General features: G+C 36.7%; 1 protein-coding gene across 1 annotated transcript in view; it reads left to right on the top strand.

Annotated features, from left to right (window-relative positions):
* DCDC1 (doublecortin domain containing 1) overlaps window positions 1-14103 on the top strand; it is a 333646-nt gene that overhangs the window by 175150 nt on the left and 144393 nt on the right. Inside the window, 1 exon segment of the mRNA XM_040980267.1 lies at window positions 6876-7034. Coding sequence (XP_040836201.1) covers window positions 6876-7034 — 159 coding nt within the window.

Raw genomic sequence — 14103 nt, 5'->3', positions numbered from 1 at the left:
TGTACCAGTTATGAGTGTATTGCCTCTTAGCGGCAAACCTATCCTTTACTGCAGGAAACCTGCCTTGGGCACTTTTGCAGAAGGCTGCTGCCATCCTTGTGAATGTCAATATCCTGTTATAGGCATCACCTTCATATTGCCACACTGGCAATTATATTTCAACATATGAGTTTCAGTGGGACACATTCAGACATCAGGTGGTTTTTTTTCAGTGAAGTATCACCAGGTAGGGTTGATGTGAACTCTCCCTGGCACTACAAAGGCAGATTTATTGTAAGTCCCAGTATTGTGGCCTGTCAGTGATTTCCCTGACATCTAATGATCCATGGTTTTGACCTTGCTACTGTGAACTAGTTAATGGCCTTAGATCAAGGCTGATCCCTTGAGTGTTGTTTCCCAGGCCTGAGAGTAGTGGGTGCTCCCTAGAGCTACTATTCATTTTTCTTCAAATCTTATTAGCTACTGCAGTCTTCTAATATTCAAATCATTTTACTAATTATTTTTATCAAAAATTTCCTGTTTAATTGCTATGTAGCTTCTAACTCATTATTGGACTTTAAAAAATCGGGTACGTTTATTACTCTACTTTAATGGAAGAGTTTTGCTGTTCTATTTGCTGTTATATGATATCCTGAATATTTTTTAGGAAGTTCAAGAGTCTGATGTAATTCAAATGTAAGCATTTATCATAAGAAGGGATCTGCGTTGTGGTGGAGCATGTTAAGCCACTGTTTATGATGCTGGCACCCATATGGGTATGGTTTGTATCTTGGCTGCTCCATTTTTTATCCAGCTCCCGTGTTAGTGGCTTGGGAAAAGCAGAGGAAGATGGTCCAATCATGCAGGCCGTCCACCTGGTGGGAGACCTGGATGAAGCTCTTGCTTTTGTGTGGCTCAGTCCTGAATGTTGCAGACATGTGGAGCATCTCAGCTTTTCTTTGTGTAACTCTGCCTTTCCAATAAACAAATCAATCTTTAAAAGTAACTGGCATAAGAGCACACGCTTGAGTAGTTATTTTTTGACATCCAGGATGAAAAATTGCTATCTACTCATAAGCAGAAGCTTTGATACAGTCATCAAACATTAAAGTATTTAAAAATTACTTTTATTTAATTTCACTCTGAGAATTGCCCTCATTTCATTACTATGATTTTCTGTCATAAATATAATCCAGAGTGAGGCTCTAGGTAGATAGCTTAAGAGTCACAGAAAGAATGAAATATGCAAATTTGCATATGCTGATAAAGATTAAGTAGAATTTTGAGACTGTACCAAAAAACTCTCTTCAGCTGTGTAAACTGTGTTTTGACATAATGACTTGGTTCTGAGATATGCCTGTGCAGAATTCACTTATGTTACCCAGGAACATAATTCCTCATTCTAAAAGTTTCACTTTTATCACCAATAGATATATTTATAGAAGAGTAGAGTAGAATCAAGATTTAATTGTGCCTCCCAAAACTTAGTAACCCAAATATCCCTTTCTATTTAGTCTTTATTTTTACCTCTCTTTTTCTGTTAGTACATAATTTTCTAATTATTCCAGCAGCACTACTGCTAAGTAGAAAATGTGGACTTTTACATTTCAAACACAAATTATTTTAGGAAACTTATATCTTCATTCCTAAATGTGATCATTGATATTTTCACTGGTGTTATTCTAGATTCATGGAGAAAAATTGTTAATAAATGACACATTTTGTTGTTTTACTGCTTTAGAAATCTTGAATTGTTCTATATTTACTTATGCCCAAAACTATTTCCATCCTGTTAAGGATAAAATAGAGGATAATTTCACAATTAGTTGCAACTGTATCATGCCACTTACTTTTGAAAAAGACAGATTTACTGCATTAGGATAATAGTAACTGTTATAGACTCCCATGCCTATTAGCTGTGTGTTCTTATGCAAGTTACTTAACTTTTCTATGCTTTATATTTTATGTAAAATGGGTATGTTAACATTTTCATTTTGACTATTTGGCACAGATTCTGGTCAATAATAGCTAATCCATAATTTGAAGCTAATATTGATAAGAGTAATTAATCATCTTTAATACATTTAGTGTTTTTTTGTTATATTATTTTACTTTGATAATTTCTGATTTTTTTAACATGAACTATTTCTCTGTTCAATTGCAAAAAGTGATGAAATTACATTCATCCATACTGTTCAATAATTTCTGATAGAGAGTTATACTTCAATATAGAACTATAAGATAGAAAAAAATCATGAATTACAATATCTAACTCAGTGTAGTGATGGTTGACATTTTACAAACAAGCAAACAAAAAAATCCTATAGGAAAAGATTTCAGTGTATAAAATTTAAGAGCTAATAAATCTAAAATTATTGAAACTAAATAAAGAAGCAACTACCACAAGTGGGGAAAATAGCCGGAATATGAACATCTGAGAATTGGGTCATATTACCAGTATCTAAGGAGGCTGGCACAGCAATAGAAAGAGGCAAAAAATTTCAATAGAAAAGGGACAAAGGATGTAACAAGAAATATGTGACAGAAGCAAAGTTAAGGGAGAAATATCAGAAGTTCAGCCTCACCAGAGATAAAACAACTGTAAACAGTGTGGTAGTTTTTTTCTCCTTATTAGCAAGATATAAAACCTGGAAATGTCCAATGTTGATAAAGATGTGAGAAAACAAACTAAACTAGCATTCATTCTATGTTGACATTAGTTTGTTGTTACAATGTAGCAAATTACCTCCAGAACATAGTAATTTAAAACTGTGAACATTTGATATTTTACAGTTTCTGTGGGCCAGGAGTTTGGAATTGCTTAACTGGGTATTTCCAACTCAGAGTTTCTCAAAGGAGTGTGGTCAAGGTGTCAATTGAGTTACATTCATCCAAGGCTTGACTAGGACCGGAAAATCTGCTTCTGTACACATTTGTGGTGGTGTTCGTGATTCTGATTCCTCCTGTGAGCTGGTGAACCAGGAGACTAAAAGAGAGCAAGATGGAATTTACAGTGGTTTTTGTTTTATTTTGTTTACAATTTCAGTAATGGTATCAACTTCCACCAAATTCTTTGGGTCATGTAGATCAACCTTGGTATAATGTGGGAGGCACCTACAAAAGGGTATGAATACCAGGAGGCAGGGATTACTGGGGGGTGAAAGGTGAGACTGGTAGAGTATTTCTAATGCTCTTCTTGGTTTAGAAATCCTTAAATATATGTATTCCTATGACTCAAAAATTCCATTTACAGGGGGTCAGTGTTGTGTGGTGAATAAAGCACCTCCTGTGATGCCAGCATTCCATATGAGTACTGGCTCATGTTCCAGCTGCTCCATTTCCAATCCATCTCCCTACTAATGGTCTAGGAAAGCAGTGAAAGCTGACCTAAGGATTTATGGCTCTGCCACTGCATGGGATGTCTGAATGAAGCTCCTGGCTACTAGATTTGTCCTAGCTCAGCCCTAGCTGTTGCTGGCTTCTTGGGCAGCGAACCAGTGAATGGTTCATCTCTATCTTTATCTCTACCTCTACCTCTACCTCTCTCTTTCTTCCTATTTCTCTCTCTCTTTATCTCTATCTCCATATCTATCTATATCTCCCGCTCTCTGTAAACACATTTTTCTCTTTTTTTCCCAGATTTATTTTTTTTATTGGAAAGGCAGATTTACAGAGAGGAGGGACAGAGAGAAAGAGTTTCCATCCACTGGTTCACTCCCCAAATGGCCATAGTGGCTGGAGCTGAACCAATCCAAACGTGGAGCTACGAGTTTATTTGGTGTCATCCATGTGGGTGCAGGGTCCTAAGAGTTTGGACAATTTTCTATTGCTTTCCCAGGCCACAAGCAGGAAGTTGGAAGGGAAGTGGAGCATCTGAGATCCTGGTGCATGCAAGGGCAGGATTTAACCCTGGGCTATCACAATGGGCCCAATAAATACATTAAAAAATATATATGTATGTAATCCTCAGCTGACATACATTATCACATCATTGTCACCCTAAGTCCATGTTTTTGTTTAGGTTCATGCTTACTATTTATATTCTCTAAGTTTGAACTAATGCATAATAAGTAAAATGATTCATATCTACTGTTGTATCATATGGAATAATTTGATTCCTGAAGTTCTCTATCCTTATGCGTATTCATCTCTTCACCTCCCTAAACCTGGCAACCACTGATCATTTCATTATCATCATGGTTTGATCATTTGCAGAATGTCATATAGTTGGTATCATACAGTGTGTAGACTTTTCAGATTCACTTCTTACAGTCAGTAATAAGCGTTTAAGGTTCTGGAGTGCCTTACAATTTGAATATACTTGACGTAAACATTATCTTACATTTTGAAAATGCATTACTGAAACATTAACTAACAACATTTAATGTTATTAAATATCTCTTTTTCCATAACAGTAATATGGATTGAGTCCCAGCTTCAGCCTAGCCCACTCTCCAGTGCTGTGGTCATTTAGGAAGTGACCCAGTATATAGGAATTTACTTTCTCTTTATCTCTCAAATTGTTGCTTGCTTATTAGTTTTAAATAATTATTTATGCAAAGTGACATGCTTGTGCACACACACACACATAAAGAGAAAAACACATGCACATATACACACACAGACCTCCCACATGCTGGTTCACATACCAAACATTTACAACAGCCAGGGCTGAGTCAAGCTAAAGCTAGGAGCCAGGGAACTTCATTTGGATCTCCAACTAAGTGGCAAGAATTCAAGCACTTTCCCCATCACCCACTACCTCCGAGGTACATTATTAGGAAACTGTATAGGAAGTGCACAGTCGTGGAAACTCCAACCAGGAGCCTAAACAGAAGGTGGGCAGCCCAAGTGGCAGCCCAACTCATGTGCCACAACACTCACATCCCAGATAAATTCTGGAAAGTAAATTGAAGGAAATGAAATGCTCCTACCATAAATATATATAAATTTAGAAGACAAATTAAAATGTGAGTAGGCTAACACATTTAAAATTATGTACACATGGACTGAATGGCCGTATTATCTGAGTCTTTTTCCACAACATTAACGTATTATTTCTGTGCTGCCAGATGTGTCCCTGCTGATGATGTGATTGAAAGGACCAGCAATGAAATGTAGGGCCCAGCAGACCAAAGGGACTTAAGGCAGTGACACACACTAGTTCTATGAGAGCCAAGGTACAAGTGTCTTTGGCCAACAAATGAGTGCCCCACTAAGTCTAATGAGCAACAATGAGTTTTTAAAATGGTGTTTAGAAATACTTTTATTTCCGAATAATTTTAAATTTATAAAATGAACCCTTGTGAAGTGGTGTGAAGAATTCTTTTATACCCCATAGTCAACTTCTTCCATTATTAGCGTCTTGTATTAATACATTTGGCATGGGCCTGGCATGGTGCCCTAGCAGCTAGAGTCCTCGCCTTGAATGTGCCGGGATCCCACATGGGCATCAGTTCTAATCCTGGTGGCCCTGCTTCCCATCCAGCTCCTTGCTTGAGGCCTGGGAAAGCAGTCCAGGATGGCCCAAAGCCTTTGGATCCTGCACCCACATGAGAGACCTGGAAGAAGTTCCTGGCTTCTGGGTTCTGATCGGTGCATCTCTGGTTGTTGCGGTCACTTGGGGAGTGAATTATTGGATGGAAGATCTTCCTCTCTGTCTGTCCTCCTTTCTGTGTATCTGACTTTGCAATAAAATAAAATGAATCATATACATATATATACATATATATATATATATATATATATGGCTTAAATATCGAACTACACCCATTTTATTTGGCAGAGGATCCTAAATGATAGCACTGGGTGGCTCATCAAGGACCTCAGGACTTAGTGTACTTCATTATACTTAGTTTACAGTAAATATTTGTTGTCATGTTTGCTATTTAGTAACTAATCATGAATTATTATTCATGCGTGGAAGAGGACACTCTTGTTTCCTGTCCACAGTTCTCAGCTATCTGTCTGAGCTAAGCTTAATTCATTCACGCTCGTCCATCTTATCTGACTCCTTTTTTAGAACAAAACTGGATAGCAGCAGAAACACAGCAACCACCTGCTGCATATATGTATTTTGTCTATATTAAGACCACATTTGTAGAGCTAATGCAATAAATTCTCTTATTCATATTTAAGGGTGATTTGGACATTTTAATTTCATCAAGCTGAAGGGTAAGAGTAGCTACCTGGATTTGATAGGGTTAACCTTTATTTTAATATTTAAGTTATTTGGCTAGATTGTGATCAATCTAAAATTGATAATGAATTGCAAAGTTTAGTAGCCAGATCAGTTTATTGTTAGTCTGAGGTATCCTCTCCTATTTTCAGTTGGATAGGCTTTTGACTGCTTAAAAGAGAAGCTGCTGCTTTTTATTGAGCTTTTCTTGCTTGCAGGGTGATCCTCAGTTTGCTCTGATCTATCTGGTGAACGTAGCTCAGACAGAGTAGACAGAGTATCACTTCACCTCAGTGCCTGGACTGCAGCTCATAGGAATATGGCAGCAACTTAGAAGGGATCAATGGAGTGAGTCAGGGGCAAGCCAGAAATACATCTCTAAAATGTATTTTGCAAACAGAAAAACTGCCCAAATTGTAGGCACAAACATAAACTCACATCTCAATTTTGCTAATTGTTTAACATAATACACATAATATCTACACAACACTTATATTTCAGCAAATGCCTCTATTATGTGCAATTATTTTGTTACATAAATGATGCTATAATAACCTTTTTCTTAGGACTGCCTTCTTTTTTTTGGCTACATATAATTATTTAGGTGTTATCTGAAGACTTATGAAACCAAAAGACATTGTATTTTTGCTATATATGTAGCTTAGATATTTCCACTCAAGGCCAATTTGCTACATTATTCCTACATTTCATTTACTAGGTGCTGCCAAAATAATGCCAGCATCCCTGCTCTGAAGCAGCTACCAGAACTCTCAGACATCGACTGAATGCCAGAAGGTTCTCTTGAGGAGACAAAGCAGCTGACAGCAGCACTGGTGAGGAAACTGGAAGAGAAACACCCTAAGGCTTCCGCTCAGAGGTAGGGCGCTGACAGAACCAAGCTTATTGCTCAATGACATTCGATGTTTTCCTTCAGTTTCATGTAAGATTGATTTCTTGAAGACTGTTGAAATATCTCAAAAGCCCCTGGGCTTTTGAGCACAGTACTTTTTGGGTCACATTTGATGAAAAGAGGTGACATTTATGTGCATTTGTCTGAAGATGGATGGAATTATTCTTTATAACAATCACATTCCGAATTCTCACTGAAATACTCTATAATGATTAATCAGGCTAAGGCAGTATGGAGTATATACCCAGTTACAAAAATAATATACAATGGGTGATGTTAGGAGCCACACACTTATGGGCCTTAGACTTGGCATGCCTGACAACCTGTTGCATTGCAAAGCCTGCTTTGGGCAAGCAGGGCTACAGCAAGCAAGATCTTAGGCCAGAACATCCTCTGTAAGAGCAAGTGGAATAGAACCTCCACCCTTGTTCCTGTTCAAATAATTAGTTCCTCCCGTTTCAATACAGACGATTAGTTCCTCCGGTTTCAGTAGATGATTAGTTCCTTTCCTGCTGCAATGAAGATAATTAGTTCCAGGAAATCCCTCCCCTTCTCCTCCTCCCCTAGAGAAGAAGGTGTATATAGGAGGAGTAAAATAAAGAGCATGAGACACTCTTTTCCACCAAGAGCATGTGTCCGTGTGTTTCTTGGGCCAGCAGTCCGGGGGCTAGCAGCCCAGCATTCCCAGTCCATCCTGAGTTTGAGCGTTGTGTCCTGCAGGTCAGGACAGGGTGATACTTTTTATTTTCCAAAAGAAGCATATTATACTTGGGCCTGAAGATAAAGCACATAATAGATGATTTTAGAAGTAACATCATCCTTATACTACAATGAAAGTGATGCCAGTAGTTTTGCTAGCCAATTGGAAATCATCTTTGATTAAAAAGTAGAAATTCTTTGTGTGATCTTCTTAGTTTTGTCGAGTTTGACGTAATAAGTCACATCAGGCTGCAAATTTTAATCTATAATTGCTTGAAATTATATTGCTGAAATACTCTAAAAGGAATAATCTCTTCAAGTAACACTTTTTAAATATAATATGAATTAACATCTAAGGGAATTCCTAAACCTAAGCACTTTATCTGTAGATAGAAGTGTCACTTGCATAAAAATTGGCAAATTTTTATTTTAATGAGAAGCTATTTTACATTTTAAATTACCTGTCTTCACCCAAGATTTTTAATGGAAACAGGACATTTTTTTTTCTGGTAGTAAACACTATTCTTTAATTTGTTATCTCTTTCATCCATTAGGTAAATCTCAAATTCTCTGTGTTTACTTTGTGTTTTGAAGTTAGAGCACGAACAAAGTGACTAATAGTGTTATGAACAGTCTAACTTAAGTCCCATTCCTTTCCTGTTCCTTAGTTCTTATTCAGAGACAAAGTTCTCAATTCTCTGATGTTTCACCACCTGACTACTTAGCTGCAGCCACATAACCAGGCCACATTTCACAGCACACTCTTCATTCTTATTTTACTAGAGGAGTCCCTTGAGATTACAGCTGTATGATGTTCTTGGCCTATCTTTCTCAACTTACATGGAAGCTGTTTCTTTTCCCCACTTTTTGGCAGATTTCTAAGGTTTGTCATCTGTCTTACCTTAGACTTTCATCCTTATTCTAGACAAATTAATTTTCCTGTAAAGAGGCATAGGTTCCCTACGCTGTCAGATTCTGAAACTTAAAAATGGACTTTTGGTGCCTGTCCCGTGCTGAATTGGTATTGATAACTTTTCTACTTCTGCATGATTTTCCTTCTCCCCAGCTTGACAATATTTTTCTATTGTGGCTAGAAAGCATTGGGCAGTTTAGGGATGAGGCTTCTGCATTTTGTTCTTGTACTATCACTGCGGCAATACAATGTGATTATTGAACTTAGAAAAAGGCGTATAGTGTTTGAAAACATGAGATCCTCTCCCCACAAAAGGAAGGTTAGTTAGCTAACATGCCACATTTCCTTGTCTTTCTGAGTTGCTCAAATTCAATAAGATTCCTTTAACTTTCCAGGAGTACATGAAGTTCTAAGGTTTGAATTGTATGAATATTTCAATGGCTTTAGTTTAAGTTACCATGATACATGTGCTGTTCAATTTAAGCCTTCAGAGATGTTTCTCATATGGGATGATGGCACATAATGGGTAAGTTCAGGAAGTGGTAGTTGTGAAAATGTTCCGAAAATAAGTAGAAAAAGCAAATAATTTCAACAGGGATTACACAGAGTTCTCCTTTGTTTATTCTTTCTTTGTCTGTTGCCTCATTTGTCATAAAGCAATTGTCAAAAATGCCCAAAAATGTCAAAAAAGAAAATTCTGGAAATATTTTAAAAATGTTAATGAACTTTAATTACATAATTATCTTAATTTTTGTTAACCTCTTACTGTGCAGTCTGTAAATTAAAACTTTTCCACTGGAATGTATACACAGGAGCATCATACTCATAGTTTAAGTTAGATTCTGTTCTATTTCAAGCATTCAATAGGTGTCTTGAAATATTTTCTCCACGGATAAAGCTCATAACATGGAGGGAGATACTGTCTACTTTAGAAAGCCATGCTTGTTTTTTCATAATATACATGTTTTAAAAGCTTTTTGAAGATTATTTCTATTTAGAAATATTTAGAAATTTAGAATGTTTCTACTTTGTGTTTTTTGCTTAAGGTGTTGACTGATCATTATATTTAAGATTTTGTTTCAGAATAAATTCCTAGAGATATTTCTTAGTGAGATTTCTCCAGTGTTTGTGTCTTGGGTTCATCATTTCGTTCTGCCCAATGTTGCTAATCTCCAATAGTGAGTCATCTGAAAAAAAAAAAAAAGATCAAGAAACAATTCAGATTTCCAATGGTTACAGAAAAGGAACTTATTTGTATAAACTTAAATGAATAATTCATTGCAGAAAACAGAAAAGGTGTTCTGCTAAAATTAGGACTATTGTATGACACAGTAAATCCCTCTTGAATACATACCCAGACATCTGCACTCCCACTTCTATTGCAACACTATTCACAATAGTCAGTAAATGGGAGCATTAAGTGCTTATCCATTGATGAATGGGTTAAAAACATGTGGTACATATACACATTAAAGTAGCCATTAAAGGATGAAATATTGTCATTTGCTGCAGCAAATGGTAAGTGAAACAAGCCGAGAACAGAAAAACAGGTAAAATGATTTTGCTCATATGTGGAGTTTACAAAAAGGTAATCTCAGCAAAATTCAAACTAAGAAAGAGGCTGGTGTTGTGGCAAATAGACAAAACCACTGCCAATAACACTGGTTTCTCATTTGGGTACTCATTCAAGTACTAGCTGCTTTGTTTTCAATCTAGTTCCCTGCTAATGGCCTGAGAAATGCAGTGGAAGATGGTCCAAGTGTTTGCACCTTTTCCTCTTATGTAAGAGAACTGAATGAAGCTCTGAACTCCTGCATTAGGCCTGGTCTGGACCTGACAGTTGTGAGTCATCTGGGGAATGAACCAGTGAGGATGGAAGATCTTTCTGTGTGTCTTTCTGTCTTTACCTTTCTCTCTGTAACTCTTTCAAAATAAGTAAATACACTTTAAAAAAAAGAAAGTTAAGTATATAATTGAGGTTACCAAAGCTTGAGAAGGAGGAATGGGGGACAGCACGACTAGATTGTTTTGGGAATCTATTGCACAGTTAAAGTGAACATAGATAATGTATACCTTTTTTTTTTTTTAGATTTATTTTATTTTTATTTAGAAGGCAGATTACACACCAAGAGAGAGACAGAAAGATCTTCCATTCACTGATTGCATTCCCCAAATGGCCAGAGCTGAGCTGATCTAAACCAGGAGCCAGGGAACTTTTCCGGATCTCCCACATGGGTGTAGCAGCCCAAGGACTTGAGCCATCCTCTGCCGCTTTCCCAGGCCATACGTAGGGAGCTGGACTCGAAGTGAAGCTAACTTAGGTATGACCGATGCTCATATACAGTATCAACACTTACAAGTGGAGGATTAGCCTATGAGACATTGTGCCACCCCCATATTTCTGTTTTAAAAAGCAAAAATATGATTTGAGGTGTTTTGTAAAGAAATACTGAGTATTTGAAAGGATAATTAAGTTTATCCTGACTGAAGATTACACGATGTGTACCTGTAACACATAGTGTTATATAGCAGAGTTTCTCATAGATACCATTTCTATCCTTATTAATCAAAATAGTTGTCGCTATCTTTCCTCCTTCAAGCTGCAGATTTGTCTACATTCTGCTTTCTGTACCCTACAATTTATCATAGCATAAGCACTTTCATTTTTTCCCTCCCAATGTTTTCTAGTAAAGAGTACAATACAAGGAGCAATTACTTTTCTCATTCTTAAAGGAATTGTGGAAATAAAACTAGGATGTAACAAATTGGTATATTGATTAGTTTGATAATTAGGTTGCCTTGTTAAGTTTATGTGTCTTCCAAATTCAGGAAAAAAAATACATCATATAGTTTCAGCTTCAAACAAGAACTTCATATTCTCTGGCTTTTAAAAATGATAATTGTATAAAATAAAAAAGAAATAATTATACTAAATAAATGAAGAAAATGGATGATCTGAGTCATAGATTGGGAAAAAATAGGTTTTTTTTTAATATCACATGAAGCATTGATTAACAGTCTGAAGAAAAATATATAATTGAAACTAATTAAAAGATAGATATAAATTTATGCACTTCCTTAGAAGCACCCAAGGAAGGAGAGAAACACAAATAACCAAATATGGGGAAACAGAGAGAAATTGATAAGCAAGATAACATTAAACTTTATTGTTTATACAATACCAGCTAAATTTTACTGACCTTGCTTAAATGCTTTATGTGTTATATTATGAGATGAACAGGGAGATAACAGGGGAATTAGGTCTACTTAACTGAAGAGGAAATTGACGCACAGAGATTAAATTCTTTAAGACGCCCCAGCTAGTTATTTAAAGCAGACTTGCCTGAACCAAGGTTTCATTTTGGGCCTCCCTAGTATACTGCCTGATCATTTACATTCTTGTCTGAGCAATTATTCCAAATCCACAGCTACTGAAATGGTAGACATTATTTATCTGGGCATTTCAAAAAAGCAAATTTTAAATAAGGCAAAACAGAAAGCAAAAACTAATAGGTGCTGTAAGTTCAGTGCTTACCAGGTGCCCACATGTACTTCTTTTTTGCAATAACATGGTAGATTGATTTACTTATTTTCATTTTAACCTAATGTTGTAGGGGCAAACAGTTGATTCGGAAAGTGAGTCTCCAAGTGGTTCCATAAAGAGTCCAAACAGCTGGTAAACTGGAAATACAGGTCTATGGGGAGTCTGTTCTGTGAACCGAAAGATATCATTCTGAGTGGCCATATTAAACCCTTACAAAAACTGTATATATGTATGTTTTATATATGTATATAAATATATCACATAACTGTTGATGGACTATTGCCACTTTGATATATTATTTTGAATTCAATTAACACACATATGCATGAACACACACATGCACTAAAAGAGTCTAAAACTTGTACCTGCAAAATCATTTCATTTCATTTCCATTTCCAAGAATTTCCAAGGATCCATTTCCAAGGATCCACTGTGCACTGCTGGGCTGCTGCACTGTTGATGTCCTTAGCGTGGGATGATGAGTCATCTGTGGCTTTACTTTTACTTGGGGGTTGTACAGACTCAGGTCTGAAGAGAAAGTTGTACATGTTAGCCACAGACCACACTCAGCATCCCCTAAGGGCAAGAAAAGGACCGAATGGATGATGAGTGAATGCAAATACCATGTGACATCAACATACCATGTAAGAATGGTGATATCTCTAAGATGTGAGCCTCATAAGGTGTGAGCAAGCTCTTTTGAGCCGCCTCAGATAGTATTACTGATTTGAGTCTGTCATCTAAACGTTGATCCTGCTGGAGGAACTTGCGTGCCTGTCCTCAAATTGTGTACCAGCAGCCCATCGCTCATCATTGTACCTGTGTTGACTTCTGTTCAATTCCTCATGTGAGAACCCAGCCTCAAGGATCCCACTCGTGGTTGACATTTCCTCAGAATTCAAGCATAATAAGCCAATCTTCTTTAAGGATGCAAGCTCTGTGAAGAACTTGTGCAAGGCACAAACAGGGTTGAAGAGGAAAATGCTTGATAATCTACCAGAGGCTGGTGACCCTGAAATGCACAACTCAACATGGAAAAAGAAGAGGACAACTAATTCAGGAAGCCGGGAGGCAGAGCAACTTCACCTTGATGTTCAGAGTGTTTGTCTTAGTAATGGTTAAAATACAGCTAGCAGATTCAGTCTGATTTCCTTCGCTTTCCTTACATTCTTTTTATTAGGTGACACTATAGGTTTTGTATCCTATACGATTCTGTGTATTTATGTATCCTACTCTACAGTGATTATTTGAGTATATTTTGTTTAAAAAAAATAAAGCACATATTTTAAAACTTTTTAAACCTGAAGGGTAGGTTACCTTTTAATATTGGGAAAACATTTATGGAAAGCAATCTAATTGTTGATTTTTTCTGGTTTTTTTTTTTATGGCAACATGAAAAAAATTCTTTTTCTCACATAAAACTACATGAGATCTTACACGTAAGGCTCTTAAATCACTATAGATTTTTTTTTGCATGATTTAACAATCCTTAAAAATTTTTGCTCCATTTCTAATGTATAGATGCACATTTTTCTCCTTGTTTGAATAAAGTCAGTTATATGTACATTCAATTCTAAATTTAATCCAAAGTAAAACAAATGCCATATCCTGGCATCTATAAGTGTCTGAAATTTGTTTGGGCTCATTTATCCAAAGAAGCCCTTTACCCGTATTTAAATTGAATGGGGGGCTGGGGAAGGACTGGGACAGCCAACAAAGCATGCTGACCCAGCTTGTCACCCAGTGACCTGTGAGAGGGAAATAATGAACTGTGAGTAGCTGTCATCTTAACTGTTTCTGACAGTTTGCCTTTGGGCACATCTGTGTTAGTTGCATTGGAAAGGCCTTTGTTCTTTTCCCACTGGTGACTTTGTGGAGCG

The sequence above is a fragment of the Ochotona curzoniae genome, unplaced genomic scaffold (assembly GCF_017591425.1).
Source record: "Ochotona curzoniae isolate NIBS_2020 unplaced genomic scaffold, NIBS_Ocur_1.0 contig_3432, whole genome shotgun sequence".
NCBI lineage: Eukaryota > Metazoa > Chordata > Mammalia > Lagomorpha > Ochotonidae > Ochotona > Ochotona curzoniae.
Note: the sequence above shows the minus strand (reverse complement) of the source record. Positions and strands in the feature narration are given on the sequence as shown.